Source organism: Erythranthe guttata, chromosome 10 (genome assembly GCF_056151865.1).
Source record: "Erythranthe guttata isolate IM_541 chromosome 10, IM_541, whole genome shotgun sequence".
Taxonomy (NCBI): domain Eukaryota; kingdom Viridiplantae; phylum Streptophyta; class Magnoliopsida; order Lamiales; family Phrymaceae; genus Erythranthe; species Erythranthe guttata.
In genome coordinates this window covers 5575606-5599221 of record NC_142542.1, presented here as the reverse complement: position 1 = coordinate 5599221, position 23616 = coordinate 5575606, and the positions used below count along the sequence as shown (strand labels likewise).

The 23616-nt window shown below is 34.2% G+C and overlaps 5 protein-coding genes across 7 annotated transcripts; 1 reads left to right on the top strand and 4 right to left on the bottom strand.

Annotated features, from left to right (window-relative positions):
• Nucleotides 1-180: 180 nt before the first annotated feature.
• LOC105970905 (UDP-glucuronic acid decarboxylase 6) lies at nucleotides 181-4406 on the top strand. Its single transcript, XM_088824845.1, has 13 exons — nucleotides 181-705; nucleotides 1485-1564; nucleotides 1915-2001; nucleotides 2089-2176; nucleotides 2443-2534; nucleotides 2697-2761; nucleotides 2845-2933; nucleotides 3110-3187; nucleotides 3276-3369; nucleotides 3530-3596; nucleotides 3693-3756; nucleotides 3839-3879; nucleotides 3971-4406. Exons 2-13 carry the CDS (start codon nucleotides 1496-1498, stop codon nucleotides 4157-4159), a joined length of 1023 nt encoding a protein of 340 aa, XP_088680971.1. The 5' UTR covers nucleotides 181-705; nucleotides 1485-1495; the 3' UTR covers nucleotides 4160-4406.
• Nucleotides 4407-4491: 85 nt separating this feature from the next.
• On the bottom strand, nucleotides 4492-6709 carry LOC105970907 (bet1-like SNARE 1-1). Of its 2 annotated transcripts, none has more exons than XM_012995723.2 (6): nucleotides 6557-6709; nucleotides 6367-6440; nucleotides 5475-5622; nucleotides 5001-5057; nucleotides 4852-4911; nucleotides 4492-4775 (listed from the first exon to the last, which is right to left on the bottom strand). In XM_012995723.2, the coding sequence occupies exons 2-6, from the start codon at nucleotides 6378-6380 to the stop codon at nucleotides 4686-4688; spliced, it is 369 nt and encodes a 122-aa protein (XP_012851177.1). In that variant the 5' UTR covers nucleotides 6381-6440; nucleotides 6557-6709; the 3' UTR covers nucleotides 4492-4685. The 2 variants fall into 2 exon arrangements, with proteins under 2 accessions (XP_012851177.1, XP_088680973.1); XM_088824847.1 differs by having other exon boundaries at nucleotides 6367-6452; nucleotides 6557-6667.
• A 516-nt stretch (nucleotides 6710-7225) lies between these two features.
• On the bottom strand, nucleotides 7226-9819 carry LOC105970855 (RNA polymerase III RPC4). 2 transcript variants are annotated; one of them, XM_088824846.1, is made up of 12 exons: nucleotides 9746-9819; nucleotides 9642-9695; nucleotides 9318-9394; nucleotides 9156-9214; nucleotides 8994-9054; nucleotides 8864-8903; nucleotides 8444-8545; nucleotides 8317-8360; nucleotides 8166-8226; nucleotides 8001-8083; nucleotides 7596-7835; nucleotides 7226-7470 (listed from the first exon to the last, which is right to left on the bottom strand). In XM_088824846.1, exons 3-12 carry the CDS (start codon nucleotides 9360-9362, stop codon nucleotides 7321-7323), a joined length of 885 nt encoding a protein of 294 aa, XP_088680972.1. In that variant the 5' UTR covers nucleotides 9363-9394; nucleotides 9642-9695; nucleotides 9746-9819; the 3' UTR covers nucleotides 7226-7320. The 2 variants fall into 2 exon arrangements, with proteins under 2 accessions (XP_088680972.1, XP_012851133.2); XM_012995679.2 differs by lacking the exon at nucleotides 9746-9819 and having other exon boundaries at nucleotides 9465-9661.
• Nucleotides 9820-10651: 832 nt separating this feature from the next.
• On the bottom strand, nucleotides 10652-12901 carry LOC105970853 (TATA-binding related factor (TRF) of subunit 20 of Mediator complex). The gene is made up of 5 exons (XM_012995676.2): nucleotides 12797-12901; nucleotides 12490-12632; nucleotides 11933-12111; nucleotides 11690-11779; nucleotides 10652-11107 (listed from the first exon to the last, which is right to left on the bottom strand). The coding sequence occupies exons 1-5, from the start codon at nucleotides 12808-12810 to the stop codon at nucleotides 10868-10870; spliced, it is 666 nt and encodes a 221-aa protein (XP_012851130.1). The 5' UTR covers nucleotides 12811-12901; the 3' UTR covers nucleotides 10652-10867.
• A 9094-nt stretch (nucleotides 12902-21995) lies between these two features.
• Nucleotides 21996-23425, bottom strand: LOC105970860 (uncharacterized). Its single transcript, XM_012995683.2, has 3 exons — nucleotides 23109-23425; nucleotides 22301-23024; nucleotides 21996-22206 (listed from the first exon to the last, which is right to left on the bottom strand). Coding segments are annotated over exons 1-3 (930 nt in total). The 5' UTR covers nucleotides 23314-23425; the 3' UTR covers nucleotides 21996-22205.
• Between the last annotated feature and the right edge of the window lie 191 nt (nucleotides 23426-23616).

Sequence of the window (23616 nt, the reverse complement as noted above, 5' to 3'; positions counted from 1 at the left end):
TTATGAAGCAAGATGACCATAATATGTGATTTTTAGCTTGCATATATCAGTTTGTGGTGCATCGGAAACTGTATTTTTTGCACAAAAAGAGTACAAACTAGAGCACATTTCACGGAATCTAGATGAATATGTTGAATTTGGCACCATAAAGGTGGAGGTCTAAGAAAAAATCATAGTTGAGGGGGGTAGATGTAATTATTCAAACAATAGGGGGGGTTTTGTAATTTGACCATACCTAAGGGGGGTGTTTGTAATTTACCCTAATAATAATATTTGTAAGAGATGGGTCCAATTGTGTGGGAGCGAAAAATGATGGTGGAAAGCGACAGGTGGCGAATTTTCAACGGCGACCGCCATTTTTGAAGTTCAGCAAATCCACACACACTCACATCCATCTCTACTTGTCCAATTGTCATAAATTCATAATGCATACATACATACATACATACATACATACTACTCTCCCAGCTACTGGCGCACGTTAGCATCTACCCATCCACCTACCACTCACCACCTACCCACGCACCCCCGCAGCCCCACCCCCACCGCGGCCCGTGCTCCTTTGAGTTTGGTGCAGCAGCTTAAATCTGATCCGATTTCTCCATTTATAAACTCACCGGTTTAATTGTTTTTTTTTTTTTTTATTCTCTCGCTCTCTCAAATCTGATCTGAATTCTTCCGTGATCTCAAATTTCTCTGCCGCTGGTGAGTTTGATGCAATATTAATTTGGACACTTCTATTCATTTTATGTGAATCTGAATTTGTTGTTTAATCTTAAATCTGTGAATTGAGATATATCCGTGCCCTAGGGGCGGCGATCCTCTATAATATCCACTGAGAACATTGATAATTAATCACAGCTCAATTTTGCTCATTATTTTTAATTTTTTTTTTTTTATTTTAGTTTTTAGGTTCTGAATATGTTCTTGTTCGGAGAATCTGTGGGTCTGTGCCAATTCAGTTGCTTTTGAGCTCAATTCATCATTTTGTTTTTCTTCACTACAACTGTAGTAGATTTTGTGATGGGATATTCGAAGATTTCGTTTATTGGAATGATTGATTTCGTAGTTTGATGGTTGCAATTTGTTAACAGGGCTAGGATCTACTTCTTTATAGAAAAGTTTTAGCTGAGCATCAATTTTTGTTACATTTTGTTTTTAACAAAGATTTTGTCTTTGGTCATTTTGAAACAGAGAATAAGGTCTGCAGTTTCGATACGTGTTTGTAGTGTGGTGTAATTCAGAAGATTTTAGTCGGTGATTTAATTTGAATTTGCTTTGAGATTTGAGAAAGAAAATAAATCGACTTCCTTTGGTTTCTTTCGAATGGGTTTCATTATATCAAATAATATTGGATTAATCATCATGGATCACCCTATAATGATCTATGAGTCTATGACTGCTCTTTTCATGTTGGTTCAGTTTACGTTTTACTATGATGGCTAATTCGATCTAATTGACACGGACTTTCGGAATTGAAACAGATCTCTTACAAATGGCAAATCATGCAACTGTGAAGTCTCCTCCTGAGCCTTCGCCATTGAGGAAAGCTAGATTTTTTCAGGTACGACCCCGATAAAATTGTGTTTCCATTTCCAAGAAACCACTCATTTCATCTCGTTCGGAATTGTTTAAAATGTGTCAAGCAAGAATTGACAAAACCAATGAAAAAAAAGATATTTGCACCCTAATCAAATTTCTAAAGAAATTAATATCTTGAACAAGAGTGTTCCGTTGATGCCTATCTCATATGGAATATTTTATCAACTGGATATTAATTTATTTAGCGACGATGGTAGTGAGTTCGGCTATGAGGGATTTAGACCTAGAACCAACTTATTTGGGACGAGGCTGAGTAAGATAAATGATTTTGGGATGTACGAGTCATGCACACTAATTACGTATTGATGACAGGCAAACATGAGGATCTTGGTCACTGGTGGAGCTGGATTCATTGGATCTCACCTAGTTGACAAGCTGATGGAAAATGAGAAGAATGAGGTAAGCACATTTAGAGTGTCGAAACTTTGATGAATTTAGTGGACTGAAATATGCAGATATCACACGAGTTTAACTCGCTTTGTTTAGGTAATTGTCGTGGACAACTACTTTACTGGATCAAAAGACAACCTAAAGCAATGGATTGGTCATCCTCGATTTGAGCTTATTCGGCACGGTATACAATGTTTCTTGTTCATTTGTTAGCAGATTTCAGGCCATTAAGTTCTAAATTAGTTTGATATAAATTTTCCATTCTCTTGAGGAGGCCATGGTACTCAAAGTATCTGCTTTTGTTCTTTGCTTAATCTAACTTGATAACATTTGAGGAATTTCCCTATAGGTCCCTACACAAACATTTTGACTTTCCTGCAAATTTTGGTATGTGGCGTTGACATTTCGTTGCTTGTATAATTTTTAATATATATCTTTTTCTATTTTCAGACGTGACAGAGACATTGTTGGTGGAAGTTGATCGAATCTACCATCTCGCATGTCCTGCTTCCCCAATTTTCTACAAATACAACCCTGTGAAGGTCAGTGACCAAGATAAAAAACACTCTTTCTTTTAGTTTGAATGGTCTAAAATAAAATTTTCCATTATAGGATTACATTGTCCGCAAAATCATTATGTAAAGGAAAACCACTTTAGTCCATGTTGAATTAATTTATTTCCCCTTTGTAACAATGCTCAACAGACAATTAAGACAAATGTAATCGGGACGCTAAACATGTTGGGACTTGCGAAGCGAGTCGGGGCAAGGTTAGCCATTGCATCCATAATGTTTTTTTATTTCCACTATACTTAATGGCACTGTTAATTCACTATGTCTCCCGTTTCAATAGGATTTTGCTGACATCAACATCCGAGGTATATGGGGATCCCCTCGTGCATCCTCAGACTGAAGATTACTGGGGCAATGTCAACCCCATAGGTATTACGATTTTATTGAGAACATAAAAGCTGATTTTTTTATTTTTATTTTTAATCGTGGTAGAAGGAAATTTACCTTTATTAAGCTTGATAAATATCAATATTATCAATATTTTCATTCTTTTGAAGAAAGTACATTGTTGGCCTCATTTATCGTCATTTAATATGGCACTGCAGGGGTTAGGAGTTGTTACGACGAGGGAAAAAGAGTAGCTGAAACTTTGATGTTTGACTACCACAGGCAGCATGGACTTGGTAATTGTTGTTCTTACACTAAATATATAATTACATGTAGTATGATGCATTTCCTTACCAAATTAAAACGGTAAATTTGTAAAAACAGAGATAAGGATTGCAAGAATCTTCAACACTTACGGACCACGGATGAATATCGACGATGGTCGGGTTGTCAGTAATTTCATAGCTCAAGCAATACGGTAACATACTCAGGCCCTATACCATATCATCCTGTTTTTCTTTCTTATCTCACACGGTGTATAGTGTACCGTGTCAGAATTTTCACAATGAGATACAAAAGACCACTATTGTCATCTCTGCTACTACTCGACTAATAATTCAAAATTTATACCATTGTAGTGACGAACCTTTGACCGTCCAATTGCCTGGAACACAGACGAGAAGCTTTTGCTACGTCTCTGACATGGTAAGAAAGAAAAATCATCTTATCTTCGGTATTTTCGGTTAAATTTCTTTCGAGTGCTTGAGATCCTTACTCTTTTTTTATTTCTTTTTGGTGAAGGTTGATGGTCTTATTCGACTAATGGAAGGAGACAATACAGGGCCAATTAACATCGGCAATCCAGGTTTATATACACCGTCACTTGATACTTTTCTCGTTTGAATTTATGATTATTACTAACTGAGGGATTTATCTTTTTGTATCAGGTGAATTTACAATGCTTGAGCTTGCCGAGACTGTGAAAGAGGTATGTATACTTGGTTAACTGACGTGTTGTTTAAAGCTAAACATGAAAACTAATAATAATAATAAAATAATGATTTTTGGGGGATATGCAGATGATAAATCCAGAAGTGAAAATCGTAACAGTGGAGAACACGCCAGACGATCCAAGACAAAGAAAGCCAGATATTACAAAGGCGAAAGAAACGCTTGGCTGGGAACCGAAAATCAAACTGCGCGAAGGCATTCCTCTCATGGAGGAGGATTTTCGACAGAGGCTCGGAATTTCGACCAACAAGAAGTGAATACATCTCTGCTGCTAGTTTGGTTTCCTCCTCTTAGGACTTGAGACAAATGCTTATTTGCGGCTTCTATGTGCCTTATTTTATTGCTCACATGTTTTCGTTTTTTGTTTTCTGGACCCACTAAATATTATAGACTTACAGTTATGGAGATGCTCTTGTCATTTCTGCTCATTTTGTTTAAATATGTAATTTCTTTCAAGTATATGTTATTTATTACACGCCGTTAATCATTGTGCTCTTCAAGAAAGGTCTCCAATTAGTTAGATCCGATTATATCACTCTCTTCTTTTCGTTTTTTCTTTTAACACAATGCTTTCGAAAGTCCATCGCAATTGAAATACGAAACGGAAATCACGTTATTCAAGCACCTGTTGCACGACACATTTTTATACAGAGGGGTAACATTAGGACAACAGACTTCGTACACCAACACAATATAGGACACGACTTCACAAGGCAGACGGACAGACAGCACAATCCGTTTCTACACGATTTCAAAGATTTTACTCCAATTTACATCGACCGTTTATCTAGTAAGATAGTAGACAACAAGGAAAACAACCACAAAAGATGCCACCAGTGTAACCATCCTCCTGCTTGATTTCGTCTCGAACACCTGAGCCAGATATAAAGAATTTTACAAAAGGACAAATGTAATTATTCGTATAAAGTAGCTTCGAGATAATTAATACCGTCTTAAATTTATCCATAGTTCCAGATAGAACTCCCCTCGAGGCATCCATGTCATTTCCCTGAATGAATAATTTACAATCAGCATCAAAGTTATGCTACTATTTGTAAGTATTCATCGTGCTAGTATATATTAAAACTATGTACAAACCATTCTGTCGAGCATATTGTTATGAGACTCAACTTCCTCGTGTATATCACCTGACAGCTGTTCACGTAATTGAAAAAAAAAACGTTATTGCGTGAATACTAACCCAGAGTAGCAAAATCTCAGTATAAACCAAATGATGCAATTTATAAACTTAAAAAAGGTAGTACTTCCAATTCGTCAACTTGTCCCGTATTCAAGTACTTTTAAGTTAGTAACTCAACTAAAACTAAAATAAAGAGAAAAAGAACACAAATTAAAATTAAAATTAAAATTAAATAAGAATTCATAAGATCTGAACTCATACGAAAACAAGCCATGTTAGTAGTCACAGGAACATATTCATCGTTATCAAGTCAGCAAGATCTGAACTCATACGAAAAACTAATTTTCCAACTAATGACTTAAAATTAATGAAGGAAAAGGTTCATTAAAAGTAACAATAAATTAATACGGTTTCAGATAGCGTAAACTTACTCTTTTTAGCATAATAACTCGATCTTGCAGTCCATCAATTGCTCTATCATTCTCTTGCTCGTCAATCTCGTGTGATGAGTAAGATGATGATGCCCTTATACCTCCTTCCTCAATACCATCAAAAAGGGCAACTCTCGCATTACGATCCCTAAACACAGATTTCATTATAAACTTACATTGATTAGTTATAAGCTAATTGAAGAACATTCCCAAGAAATAAAGTAACCATGAACATTAAGATAACAATATCAAATCACAGCCCCCACAAAGAAATTGTGGATTCACAAGCTAATTTTGAATTTTGAATGTCGAACGACCTATACACCAATGCTAATTAAAAAATCATTTGAGCACTAAGTCAATACAGTCTTCTGAAAGATAAAGAACGTTCTCTAAGCAGAAATCGACACGAGTGTCACAACTATTTGTCCAGAGACAACTTTTTCGAACTGCAAGAAAATTGTTGACACTGCTAAATGTTCGTCCGACAGAAAATAGAAAATATAATGAATTCCTCCATGACGCAATTTAGATGAAAATTTCTAGGTTCATTGAGTTTGAGAGAATTTCCAACACTTGTAATATAAGAATTCCGGTTAACACTAATTAACCATTGAATTAACTATCGCCGATTTCTCCGTAATATTGACCAAAAACACCACCAGTTTTTCTATCTCAATTCAAAACCTATTTACAACTTTGCCACAAGAACCCCTAAAAATTCCCCAAACCTTTCTTTCTATCAATTATATCAAACACAAACTTAATTCACCATTCTCTTAAAATCAAAATATTCACACAATTGCAAATAATTAGATTCAGTACTACAACACATACAAGACATGCAATTAAGACAAGAGAAATTCCAAGCAAAACGTGTGGAAGCACAAACCTTATAGAATTCATAGCTGAAGCAGACGAAATTAGCTGGACACCGTCAACAGAAATACAGATATCACGCTGCAGCTGAATATGATTCAAAAAAAAAAAAAAAAAAGATTAAGAACAGAATCGATTATGCCTAATAAAAATTAAACTCTAAACAGTTCAACTATCAGATTTACAGAGAGATTTAGGCTCACAATTCGATGAACTCTGATTGAAATTTCAGATCTGAAGGAAATCAAAGAGTAGAGCGTTAGACCCACCTTGAGCAGTAAAATTGTTGCTTACGAATGAGAGAAGAAAAAAATGAAACTGGAGGAAGAATGTAATTTGAACTGGGCCTTTATAATGGGCTTTGAATTTGGGTCTGAAAGGCCTTTTATTAATATATTTTATTATTTATCCATTAAACCTTTAAACTTCTTCTCATTTCATTTAAACCCCTCGTAGTTTAGAAATTCGACATTAGGCACCACATCCATGCTCCTACATGTAGCCTACGTGTCTATAATTTTTTTAAATTTCCTAATTCGGTGTTTCTAATAATTAGTAAATTTGATTTATTTCAACTCTTGATTACTAAATTTAATATAAACTCGAAGTAATGTCTTTTCCAATGTAAAAAAGACACCGTAAATGGCAAAACCCATTTTACACTAACAATTACTATTTATTACGATTTTCTATAGACGGGTGAAATACTAGTTATAACTTGTCTACAACACAAATGTGAATGGAACACAAGTAAACAAATGTAAATCATCCTTCAGATTTATATACTGTTTATTCGACATAAGGCTTAGGGCCTCGTCTAATATAAAATTTTATGCCCGAGTCCCGTAATATATATATATATATATATATATATATATATATATATATATATGTAAATCAATATGATCAACGATTTCAAAACATGCGTATACAAGCAAAATTCTGCAAACCCAACGAACAAAAGAATCTATAAATCAGACATAGCCTTCAACACGCTGTCTATATCCGGAGTTACAGAAGCGCGTTTGTGGAGTTCTCCCACACTGCAACACTTTTTCTCTTCTGCATTAACCGCAACCACTTCTTGAGCGAACACACAATCCAAACCTGCAGACACCTATTATATATATACATATACACACACACACACTCACCATAATTAGCTATTCTTGCAAGATATATATATACACGATATGACAAACAGACACACATACTAAAGGACTTGAGTTTTGCAATGCTTACATCGTATAATGTATCACCAAGCTTCAACTTCACAGCACCACTTTTGTACACCAACATTTTGCCCATGAAGCCAGCTGGCAACTCCTCCAAATTACATGTCTTTTGTGGTTTTCCAGCACCCTTTTGTGTGTTTTTTGGAATATTCCCTGGTTCTCGTGCCTCTGCTCTATCCGGTTGCTTTACCATGGGCAGGTTTTCTGGAAACTTAAGTAGGAACATATTATTCTCCGCATTCTCTTCCTGCACCAAACAATATCATCATTAGCATCTCAACTCAATTCTTGCATGCGTTGTGTGTGTGTGTGTGTGTGTGTGTGTGTGTGTGTGTGTGTGTGTGTGTGTGTGTGTGTGTGTGTGTGTGTGTGTGTCAGTGTGTATTGTATTTAGTTTTGAATAAGAACCAACCACTAGACCAAGCTCTGCTGCATCGTTTGTCGCGTTTTCATCATAATCCGGTTCTTTTTCAAATTCTTCTTCATCAAGAAGTTCTACAAGTAATAATTGAAAACAAATCCACTTTCACGAGGTGGTAAATAGAATAATTGTTTTCTAGATTAGATTGAAAAATACCTGGATTTCCTGAATAGGGCCGTCTCAGGGGAACTGTTACAGGGTAGTAGGTGTAATAATCCTGCAGCAATGGTCGAACAACGTTAAAAACAGAGTAGAGAACTTTAGTTATTATATATCGTAATAGAGGGTTTATTTGTATATAGTTTACCCATGGTTCTTTATATTCTTTCTCCACGTTTATAGCAGTACCATCTGCAAGTACGAAAACTATAGTTTAATACAGACGAGGTTTTTAACGGTGCAGTAAAAATACAATTTAACAAAAATGCACTTGCCATTAGAAGAGCCCAGATTCTTCTTGATACCCTTGTGTGCACCATACGACCTGAGGGCATTAGATGATCCTCCGAAACCGAATGCAACTTGAACAGGAGCAACTGAAATTGCAAAGATGATGGTAAATATATATCAGAGTGTTGAATGAGAATGTAATTAAACATACGAAAAGTTTCGTCACAAGTCATAACAGTTTTGTGTGCAAGATCGTACGTTTCTGCTACGATAACAAAAGGGGTATTTCAATACAGTGCAAATTGACTAGAGATCTAAACGCAACGAAGAAAACTGATGCCTTAAGAAGGATACGAAGTTCTTACATGAACACCTTCTTTTCGAACATATCAAATGTATGAATTAGTAACAGCATGTGGATGATTTTACATTTATAAATAGACTAACCCAAAGAGATAATTTACCTTTTCTTTCGGCTTTCGTCTTTCTATTCATTGATGATTCCTAGAACACGAAGCAATTAAGTCAACTAAGAAAGAAAATGAATTCACTATCTACTATGCAAGATAGTAAGACAAAGAATTCGGGAATTACATTGTAGCGACGCATAAGTTCCTCGGCCTTGATATCATCTTCAACCTCTTCAACCTTTTCACTGTAACATACATTCAACCAAAACCAAAAAAATAACTAATACCAAAACAAAAAAAGTAATCAATACAAATAATCAAGATAAAAAAAGTAGAGTATGATTACACTTTAGGCAGGACAGGTTTCTTTCTCCTCTGGGAAGGGACTTTTGGTGCAAATTTCACCTAATAAGATATATGCCAAACAAATCCATGTTTAGAGAGAGAAAAAAAAAATAAACATAGGCATCAGATTAACATAAGATCAATGACTCTGAAAAACTAATACCTTCCTGGGTACAGCTTTAGTCGAACTTCCCCAATCTGGATCCATTACACTCTTTTCACAATCTTGGGTTTACTATTCTGGATCAAACAAAGAAGAACAGTAAGAATTTACACAATTATATACAGAACAATTCGTATTGCATCATACATGAATTTCAGAAAACGAAAAACCAGAGAAGATGAGACGATCGGTTCATTCGCAATTGATTGAAATCAAAACCCCCAAAATATGTCGAAGAAAATCCAATTCAACATTGAGCTATATCTATAGAGAAGAATCGGATATTGAATTTGTGGTCTTTTGCTCCAGTCACGGGAAATATACCTGCTGTTGATATGACGAACATCTGGTTCGGAAATGGAAAATCGCATATATATATATATATATATATATATATATATATATATATATATATATATATATATATACATACGTATGTGTGTATGTATATATGTGAGAGAAGGTGTGAGTGGGGGGCGGACATGGCGGCTGGCACTTAGGGTTTTAGAGGTTTTAAGAGTGATGATGGGCTCGGACGGTTGAGAATCCAAAGTATCGATGTTTTTCCTTCTTGCGCATTACGCTAACACAGTTTTATTATTTTTATCTCACACGTGCGTGCGCTTTCTTCCTCTATTTCTTGGAGTTGCTGATTCATGTTTTTTGAAACCCGGACCTAACCCGCCGATTGAATCGGTTGAAACGCGAACCATTGCCTTGTCTCGGTCCGGTTTGATCGGTTGAAATGTAATATTGGAAATCGAGTTTTTTTCCCGAAAAAATGTTTTATATTTTTTTTAAATAAACAAATAAAATGACCAAAACTGCATTTTTTTAGTGACCAGTTAAAAATAATAATCAATTTTTTTTTCATTTGAAATTGTAAAAACATGTTATTTGTTATTATAGTTTCTATATGTTGTGTGTAAAAGAAAAATAAGTTTGATTTACATTTTAATTGGAAATGAGTTAATGTATGAAAGAAAATATGTTATATTTAGTTTAAATAATTATAAAATAAAAAATAAAAAATAAAAAATAAATCGGTTTGACCCCGATTGAACCGGTCCAACCGTGAACCAAGTAGCTTGCCTGGTCCAGTTTTCAAAACAATGGTAATTATTGTATGTTAATTCACGTTTAGTTAAACACAATAACTGAAAGAAGATCGAAAATTAGCCTACATTCACGTGTAGATTATAGCATTTACATTATCAATAATTCAAAATTTATTGCAAAATAAATTCTTTATAAATTATACACTAGTCATGTGATTGGATATCCGAAGAATCATAGAAATTTGATGTGATTTAAGACTATAAAACAAATCACAATAATGAAGAAATATTAGAAGTCACATTATCAAAATACGAGGCAGCAATATTTTTGTTCGACAAATATTAGTTACTGACCCCAAATAGAACTCGATTTTCCATTCAACACACGGGACATCAGGATGAAAAGAAGCATAGAGGGAGGATTATAACCAAATAATAGTCTGGATCAATCATACCGAACTCTGATTAATTAACAACGGAGGATTGGATTGATTATCTCTGCTGATTAGCTCCCTGAGAAGTTGCAATCATTTGAGCAGTGATACTAGCATACTGAACTGCTGTGTGTTGAAATGAATATTGGTCCGTGAGGCCATACTCTCTGAAGTTTGGTTCGTTGTGTACAAAGTGACCTGATAAAGATCTTTTCGACAGAGCTTCTTGCCACAGATCAAAGAAATCGCCCATCATTTGATGTGATTTTTCCCATGATGAAATCGGTAGATACTCCATCTGCAAGAAAACGATGTCGTCAAATTGTGGTTGACCATTGAAGACTGATTATCAAAGAATGTTCGAGCCATTAAAAAACCGGAAAGTCTTCCTATATATATATATATATTAAGGATCATTTTCTGTGCCTGAAGATACTCAATTTTAATCAATGATACCATATTGTCTCAAAGATACTGTTGTTCGAAAGGAATAAAAAATCTCGAAGTACCGTTCCAACTGTTCTTCCAGAGGCCACATTGAAGCTATATAATGATGTTTCCCATTCTTTTAAATTAGATAAAACACACACACACACCTATATATATTTGATACATATATACTCGAGCTACTTCCTTAGAGGCCACATTAGAAACAATTCCGATGTGGGCAAATATTACAGATGCTATACCAGAAGTCCGACAAAGAGAAAACAATTATGAAAATTTTACATCAGGGATCTATAATCTCAAAACAGAGAAAACAATTATGAAAATCTTACATCAGGGATCTATAATCTCAAAACGTAGACCATACTTATAAATAGTAGTTAGATATTAATACGAAAGTTATGAACTTAAAAGAATTAAGGAAGCTTAGTACCTCCATAACGATACCCCTCAAACTTTCAGAGTGCATCGGAACCACCTTCCCTACTCGCAACTGAAAATCACCGAGTTGATACTGATTCCCCTACATCAAATTAAACTTTACCATGAACAAATGACATTAAGCAGTAATTATTTCCCTTTTCACTCTTTTGACATAAACAAATTGACTCGGCAAGCGATCAAATAAATTTTATCAAGAAACGAAAAAACTCAGCACATTTTCGAAACAACTAACCTCAAAATTAAGGGCAACCCTAGTTTTATAAGATTGGAGTTTCTCCATAATGGCCTGGATACTTGTCTCAGCTTCGACCACAAGGCGCTGCCCTCTAATTACTAAGAAATATTTACTGGGCTGCTCCGCTAGGGAAATCCCCACAAAATCACGAGGAAATTCATTCCCGATCGTTTGTTCTTAAAATCACCAGGAAACAAAAAGATTAAAAGGTTTTCAATTTTTCTGTACAATGAAATAAATAAAATCAAATAAAATCAAAAAATCGTTCAGATAACAATTCCACATTCTCTCAGTACTACATTACAATAGACGAAAAATAACAATTACATTACAATAGAAGAAATATAACACACAGATTCACATACTCAAAATACTCAAACACCCACACACACACACACACACACATAAACACACACACACACATAAACACACACACACACACACATAAACACACACACACACACACACACACACACACAAACTATAGAATCGGTGTTGAAGATACCTCTACCCAAACACACACACAGTAAATATAGAATCGGAGTTGAAGATACCTCTACCCATGGCTTTGTAGAAGCTGAGAGTTGACTTCCAGCGTCCGTCCTTGACACCATTGATGCTCTCAGCGCACTGAGAAACTTCCGAGAGGATTTGGCTGTTCACAGTGGTGCCCGGGTTTGGCTGCCAGTGCAATATCCTACATACAACAACATCAACAATAAATGTAATTCATGTAGAACAGTTGATTTGGCGGAGGTGAAATCGTGATGGAAATTGTGGAAGAAATTCAAGCTTCAGGAAAGGGGATTAGGGTTTCGAATCGTGAATTCAATTTCCTAATTTATTTATTTTTCTATTTACCATTTGATGGGCATTGCGCTGGTGACTCGGAAATGGAATGGTGCGATTTTTAATTTGCCCCACTCTGTTTTTGTTTAGATAGGAAATTTAAAATTCCTATATTTCATTTTAAAGCGTTAAATATAGTTTATATCCCTCAAGTATATCCCATGTAACACTTACCACCTTAAAGTATTATTTATAACATTTAGCTTCTCAAGTATAATTTAATTTGTATTTTAAATTCTTAAACCTTAAAATGTTCTCTTTTATTAAAAGGACTAAGAGCCTGTTTGGCTAAGCTTATAAGCTCCTAAAAACATCTTATAAGATGTTTAGGAGCTTATAAGTTGTTAAAATGTGTTTGGTAAAAAAATTGCAAAAGATCTTAATTTTTCCAAAAATAAGCTGTTAGGGGGCTTATAAGATGTTTTTTAAAAAGTACCTCTACCCCACATTTTTTCTTTAAGATCTTATTTGTTTTTTTACTAAAACACTAAAAATACAAAATTACCCTCAACTACTCTATTATAATACATGAATACTAATAATATTTATATTTTATCAAAACAACGTATTCTTGTAATCAAGATTAATAATTAGTTAAATATACTTATCGTAATTATCATAATAATTGTAAAAAAAATTATTCTCTATTTATATTTTATATGTATATAAAAATACACGAATATTCTTATTATCTCCATAATAAATTATATTTCTTTCATCTACAAAAAAAAAATTATATTTCTTTCACAACTTTTATTTTATATTATTATATAATTTTATATTATTATTATTATTTGAAAAAATAATTTGTAAATATTATAATAATATTTTAGGAACAAAAGTATTTGAGTCAAATAAGTTTAACAATTATAGTGGCTTCATGTACTTTTTTGTCATTATAGCAATAAACAGACATTTTATTTCCAAACACCTAAACAACTTATAAAAACAAAAAGTAACTTATAAGCTACATATCCAAACACCTTAAAAAATAATTTTTAAAATAAGATCTAACAGCTTATCAGCTCCTAAAACATCTTATCAGATGTAGGAGCTTATAAGATGTTTTAAATAAGCTTAGCCAAACGGGCTCTAAGTGAAAGAATAATTAAACAACACAACTAAAACTATCTGTTGAAAAATGTAATATTTAAAATTTTAAAAATATGATCTTGCGTTGGATATATTAATAAATAACATATTGTTGGACCAATTAATCGAATATATTCATATTAATAAATTTTAAGAACTCAATACATAACTAATAGTAATTTTAATTAATTTTCAATAATTTAATTTCAGTTACTTTTAAATTTTATATCTATCCAATAATTATTAAATTGCTATGTTTATTATGTTTTAAATTTTAAAATACAAAATAATTGATGTCGAGGTTAAAAATGATACTTTAAGGGGGTAACTGTGACATAGACTATAATTCTGCAAAGTGCATTTAACCCTTTTTAAAATTGAAAACCTTATGATGGGCCTGCCCCGAAAGTAATAAAACTTATAAATTATTAAATTCAATAAATGGGCATAAGCCCACGTTTCAATTAATTTTACTTTACTTAGGTCCCATTTGAACTAATCAAACATAAATAAAGGGGCCAAACCCCAGGCCCATTAAAAACCCCCCTAAGACAATAGTTTTTTTCTTTATAAGGAAAATGAAATATTTAATCGGAGGACAAAAAGGTAAATTTAAGTGGAGGGTTCGAAAATGGCCAAAAGAGGAAGCAGAAAATCATAGTTAGAAGTGATTCTTTTAGGGTGGGGGGACTGACTCAGACAGTCACAACCAATGAGAAAAAGAAAAGTACAGAGAGATAAAGAGTGAGAATTAGTGCTACTGTTTATTACAAAGTTCAGACCACCTATAGATACATATATGTGTGTGTGTGTGTGTGTGTGTGTGTGTGTGTGGGGTATATAGAAAGCCTGCAAAAGATTGTCTGGAAAAAAGTAAAATGAAGTGAAATCCAGCATCTTTCACACACAGTACACACACCCATTGTTCTTTCTTTCTTTTTTTTACCACAGTCCAAATCCCACAGTTTTTTTTTACCACTCACCAGTACTTAATTCCATATAATTTTTTTTTTTAAATAAAATCATTACTAAATGGTAATATTTCCGAGATTTTTTAATTAATGGGAATGGATTTCTACTAGATTTCGAAAAAGAGAAATTAAATCGGGATAGAATTTTTTATGACGAGTTTCGACTTTCGAAAAAAAATAAACGAAAAGGACCGATTCTAATCCGTTCCATCAGACTTTTTTTTTTTTCGTATAACGCTGTAGATGCTTATATAACAATTGGTGTGGGCCCATATATATATATTGTTGTTCCCGATACATAAAACGGGTAGTGAATTTAGTAAATTGGTTGAACAAATTAATTAGTGAAAATACGAAAAGATTATCTGCAATGAACGTAAATTTGCCGAGGCGAGTTGACTCTGTCCTTAAGACGAAATTTCGCCGCAACGGTGCTAACGGATTAAATGGAAATCGTCTCCCAAGATACAACGGCAAAGCTTGGAATAGGAGCACTCCAAATCCCAAGTACGACGAACTGTACTTTGTGTAGAACTTTTCGAGAGAATCTGTGGAGGGTAGGCTTAATATGAGTAGACTTATTTTTTGGATTGAAGTGAGGAATTGTGGGAAAGTTAGGGTCTATTTATAAGGTTCGAAAAGTAGTGTCCTTTGGAGCAAAAAGGTACATTTGTTTGAATGGTTGCACCATTTCAAAGGTACCTTTTGTTTGAATGGTTGCACCATTTCGAGTTGAGCCAATTGGGAGTGGTTGCACCATTTCGAGTTGAGCCGAATGGTTTGCATTGGTTCGGCCGCACCAATTCAGACCAGTCAGACCAATCGAGATGGGCTTCGAGTAATAAGGGCCCAATGGGTTAAAAGCCCATGACCCAATGTTTTTTATATATATACAGCTCAGTACTTCTCTACTTTTCCAATGTGGGATAACTCAAAATCCCACTTTCCTTATGTTTTGGACTAGTAATTTTTTCATTCACCACAAAATTGGTTCTAATCCAAAATTCATTTATATACTCAATTAGACCGTACAATAACATTGATAAAAAATTGTTCATGACTCAATTTTTAACCAATTTTCCCAACAATCCCCCACATGAATGAAAACGAGGGCGTCGATTCTCTCTAGAGTTCCCACGAATAGTATTGCATCGGGATAGGTAGCATATAGCTTTGAACCTTCCGTAGTGGAGTTACATCGGATTTACTAGGCTGAGTAGTGAACGCGATGTCTTGAACTGTCAGCCGTTCGTGTAAACCAAGACAATGCAACCCACACAATACTATTCTCACATTTCCTTAGTTCTCATGATTGTGTCCGTTTTGGCCATGGACACACATCTTGGATTCATAAATGTTTGTCAATTCTTTTGAAGCGGCCCTCACTTCATACACTTACATAGGTGATCTCCTATTAAAGGTATCCTGCCAATACCTCACCTTTTGTTACAAGGTTTTGGAATCATTAAAAGCTTTCGCTTATCCTTTACCCTCTCTGCAGGTAGCACTATTATCTTTTGCGGGAATGAGTTAGGAATGAGTTCCTTAGTGCTCAACTGAACTTTCTTAGCTTAGTTGTCCCTTTTGAACCAGTTCTTGGGATCTCCAGTCAGCATGGTTGGGTTACCACCAAGATTGTCCTTAATTTATGGGTTTTAATCCCATTCCCCTAGATAGGCAATATGTTTGATCTCTTTAGTTGACTTTTAGTCGCGGATCCGCTATTAACCATTGATTTTCATAATCAATATTATTTCTTTTGAGATCAATTGCCTAATGGTCTTATGTGTACGAGTGTATCGATACTTGCCATTATACATGTCGTTTGTGCCCTTAACGTAACCGATTGGTTATCACAATTTATTCATAATTGTAGACACCGACTAAGTCCAACACGGAACATCCTCCAGTAATTTTATGAAATTTATTCAACTTCTTTTCTAACCTTATCTCAAGTTATACATTCGAATTCGTCCATGAATCGAGCTATTCAATTATGTTTGAGGATCTCAAATATCCAATGTACTTTCCTAATACAATAAGATATTTTCTTTAATCTAATCCATTTAAAGGCGATACTTAGATTACCTAAGAACCCTTATAATATCATTGAATGATTATTTATTTTGGAATTACATATTTACTAGTTTGCAATTCATTATGCTGCCAAGCTATCCAAAAATATTTGTAATTGAACCATTGTTCATCATTATTTTTTGCAAGGTAAACACTTGGTTTTTTAGACAACTAGATCAATTTTCTAGTAGTGTCTCAACATGAGACTTTCAATAAGACTATCTTTGTTTTAGTGACTTTAATCTATAAGATTACATCGTCTAAACCCTCGTCTTTTGACATCAAACATAATTTTATTTTTATTTTCAATATTTTCTCAACGTTCAAAATAATATCATGATCATTATCTCATGATTATAATGTCGTCTATGGACATACACTTCCATGTGCTTTAATATAAATACACTGGTCACACTCGTTATTACGAGAACTATTTGATAACACAATTTTATCAAATATTACTTTAGAATCACTTAACGAGTTTCAATATCTTGTTATAAATAATCAAGATTTTCCATAGCTATTTAATTTAGCTTAATTGGACCACCATTTTAATTCTTCTTTTGAATAGTCCATCTAAACCTTAATGGTTTATTACTTGGAAGAAGACAAACTTACTTCCACGTACATTCTTCCAATGTAGACAATATTTCAATAATTGTCCATCGTTCATTTTATAACTCATAAGTTAATAAAATCAAATCAAAATCAAACGTATTGATTTTCTTTGCCATCTTGTTGTATCTTGATTGTTCATCACTTTGATGATTTACCACTCACACATATATTAACTTGGTTGTTCATCACTTTGATGATTTACCACTCACACATATATTAACTTGGTTGTTCATCACTTTGATGATTTACCACTTACACATTTATAAGTTCTTTTATTACGAACTTATTTATTTTCTTATTTTACAAGAAAACACAATATAATCAATTTGCAGCAAGAGTGACTATCTTGTGCACAATCATTATTTATCCACTTAATTATACTAGGCCTTACACCCCCACATTTCTAAATATTAATGTGATTACTGGTTAGGGCCTAAAGACCCCCACAATTTTTAAATATTAATGTGGTTAGCTCGGGGTATCAAATTTATATGTTTAGGGCCTAAAGACCCCCACATTTCTAAATATTAATGTGGTTAGCTCGGAATATCTATTTTTCCCCACAAATTCTAGAGTATGTATTCTAGAATTTATCATTATGATATCCATAAATTTTTTTCAAGAGTTTCCATACTCATTTTTTAATTCATTTGTCAAAGTTGCATTTTCCAACTTTCATTCAGATAGCATTTAAATGCTTTGAAATCCTTATTTTTTATTTATCAATAAGGATACACAATGTAACAAAATACATTTCTTCTTTAGTTAGAGAAATATATTGGATCACCAATATGATTTAATTACAAGAGAAATTGTATTTCAAGAAATCACAAAAAGAGAAATATTCTCTAGATACTTAAATCTTGTCAACAAATGAGATAGTAAGATTTCTTCCTTTTCCTCAAAAGAGAAAATTCGTCAAGATACTTAAATCTTGTCAATAAACAAGAGAATATTAATCTCTTCAAATGGTGGTTGATCTCCACTATTCAACATTAAAGTTAGAATATATAAATTCTAATCTTAATCATTCATAATTTAGGATTGCATGTCCTAAACATGCTGTTCAAAATTCAGTCAAATCCAACGATTTAATTCTACAAAACGAGCTCTTAATTAAACTGCTCGAATTTTATTTCAACAAAACATCCATTGTTGTTAACAACTATTTCGGATCTTTGAAAAATCAAAATCCGATCTCATCCATTCACATTGTAGATCATTATTTTGCAAATGTGATATCAAATCAAATCGAACCCATCGACTCGATCTTCTTTTATGTTCTTGAGACAAAAACTGCTCATGTGCTCTCATGAATTGAGTTTCTCTTTCTTTCTATTTTATTTCAAATCATGCTTTTAATTAAACCTTAGTATGATTCATATATAAAACATATGTACATCAATATTATAATAAACATAATATTTGACATGTGAGCACGTCTTTCATACTAGTTGATCATAGAAAGAAACAATATATCAAGCATATTATATCAACATATACACGAGTACATAATATTTCATGGCATAAATAAATTCATGTCCAACATAATGAATTGATAAAAATTCTATAGCACGTAATCAATGCATGTCCATGCAATAACACAATTCTAAGGAATTAGTATGGCTTACGCAAATAATAATATGTATAATAATGTTCCTCTTACTAAGTAACTCATACTTAATATACGAGACAAGTCTAATCGATCATGACAATAATAAAAACGTTAATAAGATCACGTACTCAAAAATTTCATATAACATATCAATTGAATGGTTCCACATCAAATGAAAAGTTAATCCCATATCAAACTATATGCAATTTATGCAAATAAATATTGCATTTTCATGAGAAATGTCACGTAGTATAGCACATATCATGCGGGTTATGATAAAATTATTTAAATAATTAACATATACGCTATCACTTTATTGCATTTAGAAAATATTTATATCATTAATGTAGATACACAAACATAATGAATATTCATTAAAGCATATATATTGTATATGGTCTACCATTCTTGCACATATTAAAATTAAACTATCATGCAATAATCCACCATTATATCATATAGCATTATCAATTTATTGCATAAATAGATATCTTATAATTAAAAAGCGTACCCGTAAATTATATGTTCGCCAATTCAAAATTTTGTGGGTAGCACCAAATCGTGTCAATATTACGGCAGTGCTGAATGATTTATTCATATCTCTTTCGTCTGAAGTCCGATTTTGTTGATTCAATATGATCCGAATAGCCAACGAAATTATCTACAACTTTCATGTTTCACGTTTTCTGAGATTCGGACTGGTTCATGATCAAAGTAAGCCTCGAAGTCGGAATAGGTGTGCTGTAAAAATGCACCTACAATGGAATCACAAAAAAAAATATTAAATAATATTCATGAATCGAAAATAATATAAAACCTCATCATTATTCTTCGATTCAGTCTTCTTTCACCAAAATTTCGTGCATTGGACATTGGTGAGGAATTAATATGCGACAAGTTGCATTGGTCACGAACGGTTGCATTTTTCATGAAAAGGTGCATTGGCAGTTCTGCCACCCTTTCGTGTTTTCATCATAACTTCCTCGTACGATCTCCGATTGTGACGATTTAACATGTTCTGGAAAGCTAACTTGATTATCTACAACTTTTATGAAATGTTAATTTGCCATATTCGGACTTTAAAACCTTCGAAATTGGGCAGGAATGTGGACTTCGTGTTCTGTCCGAAAATGAACTTTCTCCAATTGTACTTTGTAACTTCTTGATTTTTTGCAGACTATCTTCTTCTCCATCTCGTTTACCAACGTGTGCAGAAAACATAATTTACTAAATCACAAAGTTTTCGTCTTAAGATTGTTGTTCCCGATACATAAAACGGGTAGTGAATTTAGTAAATTGGTTGAACAAATTAATTAGTGAAAATACGAAAAGATTATCTGCAATGAACGTAAATTTGCCGAGGCGAGTTGACTCTGTCCTTAAGACGAAATTTCCCCGCAACGGTGCTAACGGATTAAATGGAAATCGTCTCCCAAGATACAACGGCAAAGCTTGGAATAGGAGCACTCCAAATCCCAAGTACGACGAACTGTACTTTGTGTAGAACTTTTCGAGAGAATCTGTGGAGGGTAGGCTTAATATGAGTAGGCTTATTTTTTGGATTGAAGTGAGGAATTGTGGGAAAGTTAGGGTCTATTTATAAGGTTCGAAAAGTAGTGTCCTTTGGAGCAAAAAGGTACATTTGTTTGAATGGTTGCACCATATTTTACCACCTTTTGTTTGAATGGTTGCACCATTTCGAGTTGAGCCAATTGGGAGTGGTTGCACCATTTCGAGTTGAGCCGAATGGTTTGCATTGGTTCGGCCGCACCAATTCAGACCAGTCAGACCAATCGAGATGGGCTTCGAGTAATAAGGGCCCAATGGGTTAAAAGCCCATGGCCCAATGTTTTTTATATATATACAGCTCAGTACTTCTCTACTTTTCCAATGTGGGATAACTCAAAATCCCACTTTCCTTATGTTTTGGACTAGTAATTTTTTCATTCACCACAAAATTGGTTCTAATCCAAAATTCATTTATATACTCAATTAGACCGTACAATAACATTGATAAAAAATTGTTCATGACTCAATTTTTAACCAATTTTCCCAACATATATATATATATATATATATATATATATATATATATATATATATATATATATATATAGTTGGAAGGAAAAGAATAGAGTAACATGTTTTGATGAGGAGACATTAATTCAAAGTGAAAGATTATGGGACAATTGAATTTATGATGATTAGGTGAAGCAAAGGACCGCAAAAGCCAAAATAATAATAAAAATACACCAACTACATGTCCACACGAGTCTTCAGTACCGTTGCCAAAACCTTCAATATAATTTTGTTTACTGTATCACATATATATCTACATATACGGTCACCTCTGAAGTAATGTTAGATTACGAAAAAAAAAAATTCTCATGTTTGGGTAATTATTTTACCACCTCTCAATTATGAATCTTCTTCCGCATTAAATCTTATGGTGTCAAATTCAACATAACCTTCTAGATTATGTGGAATATTCTCTAATTTGCACTCGTGTTACGTTGGTGTGAAAAAATGTAGCTTCTCTTGCACCACAATCTGATATAAACAAGCAGAGATGCACATCGAATTCCACATAATCTAAAAGATTCCTTTAAATTTGATACACCGCAAGGGTGGACGTGTAAGAAGATTCATAGTTGAGGGGTGTGGTTAGTTGTAATTATCCAAATATGAGAGATTTTTTCGTAATTTAACTTTACCTCAGGGAGTTGGCTGTAATTTACTATATATGTGTATGTATGTAATATTTATGTGGCAAAAATGGCAGGTGGCTTTCAGACAAGTAAATAGCAGGAGTAACAAGGAATATGAAAGAAACATAAGGAAGAAGACCAAAATCCAAGGGATTCTCATTTACCACCTTTAATTTCTTACACAGTACAAAGATTAAAAAAAAAACAGAGAGAGAGAGAAGCACAGAATACACATCTGTATGTAGTGATAGCTCTCAAACAACAGAATTGCCACTGTCCCCACTATCATTTAAAAGGATACCCACTCCCCCCTCCAGTTCGTACAGTTCTTCCAGCTTTCTTCTGCATTAATAAAAAAAAAAATATATTAATTGGTAAAATTAAAAAGATGCAATCTTTTTTTATGATGATGTTTTTGAATTAATTAATTAATGACCATTTGTGTGTGATGAAGAAGTCGTGCAATGAGTTGGGATTAATGGAAATGGAGAGCTGTGTCCTGTGAATCGGCATCGGCATAATCGTCGTTTTATCATCGGAATATTGTCCGTTGTCGTCTTTCGGGGGGCATTCGTCGATAAAATGGTGCATTACTTTCTTGTGGGGGTGCAGTTCGTCTCTCTTATCCAAACTTGCATTCTGAATCATTCTCTGCCCGCCGAACAAATCACAATTAGATGAATATCCGTACTGCAGTACTTTCGTTTGTGACGAAGAAGAAGAAGAAGAACCGCCGCCGCCGTCCGGGAAAAACACATGCTCGTCGGCGCCACCGCCGCCATTCGCTGCCGCCCGCCCGTCGCTGGTGTTTCTGCAAAGTGTGGGGTTAGATTCGGACAGGAAATGGGAGTAGAGGAAATGGGGTGGCGGGTGGTGAGAAGGAAGAAGCGTGTTTCCGAGGGGAGTCGTCGTCGTCGTCGTCGTCGCCGCGTTTCGGTTGCGCGGCGAGTTAGCGGCGGTGGACGAGTGGGGGAGAAGAACAGTTTCCACAGGCTTTCTTGAACGGTTTCTGCCTCTGTGCATGTGGCGTTCGCAGTACTTGGAATCCGGGTACGCCTCCTTAGAGCACCGCCATTTCTTCCCGTCGGTTCTCCGGCACCGCCCCGGCTCGGGGTCTATCTTTTTACCAAACCCCATATTAAAACTGTTCCACGACCCGCCTTCGGAAAAAAAAATTTAAAAACATAAAAAAAAAAGAAAAAAAAGACAAATATTATAGTACTAATACTAGTAGTAGTACGTACTGTGATGGTGGTGGAGGAGGAAGGTGGTGGAAGAAGAGTGGTGGTGGTGGAGGCTCCGGCGGATGGTGAAGAGGAGATCGGGCGGAATGGGGATTCCGTAAACCATGTACTTGTACACAAGAGCTTGGTGTTCGAGTTCTTGCCATTGGGATGGAGTGAAAGGATTAAACCTACTTGATCTCCCAATATTATTATTACTCATCATCTTCTTGTTGAATATATGTAATAATAACAATAATAATAATAATAATAATAATAGGGGATTTGTTTTTTGTTTGATGTTATAGAGCAACACACTTGGGGGTTTAAATGCAGATAGCGCAGAGAGCTAGAGAGAGAGATCTAGAGAGAGAAAGCTAGGGTAGAGAGAGAGAGAGAGAGAGAGTAAGTAGGGATATTTATTTGAGGGACCATCAGGGTTGCAGAATCTTCTGTACATGGATAAAAACTAATGGTTCTGATCACACACTGCTCATCATCTGCTCACATAATATATATATACATACAT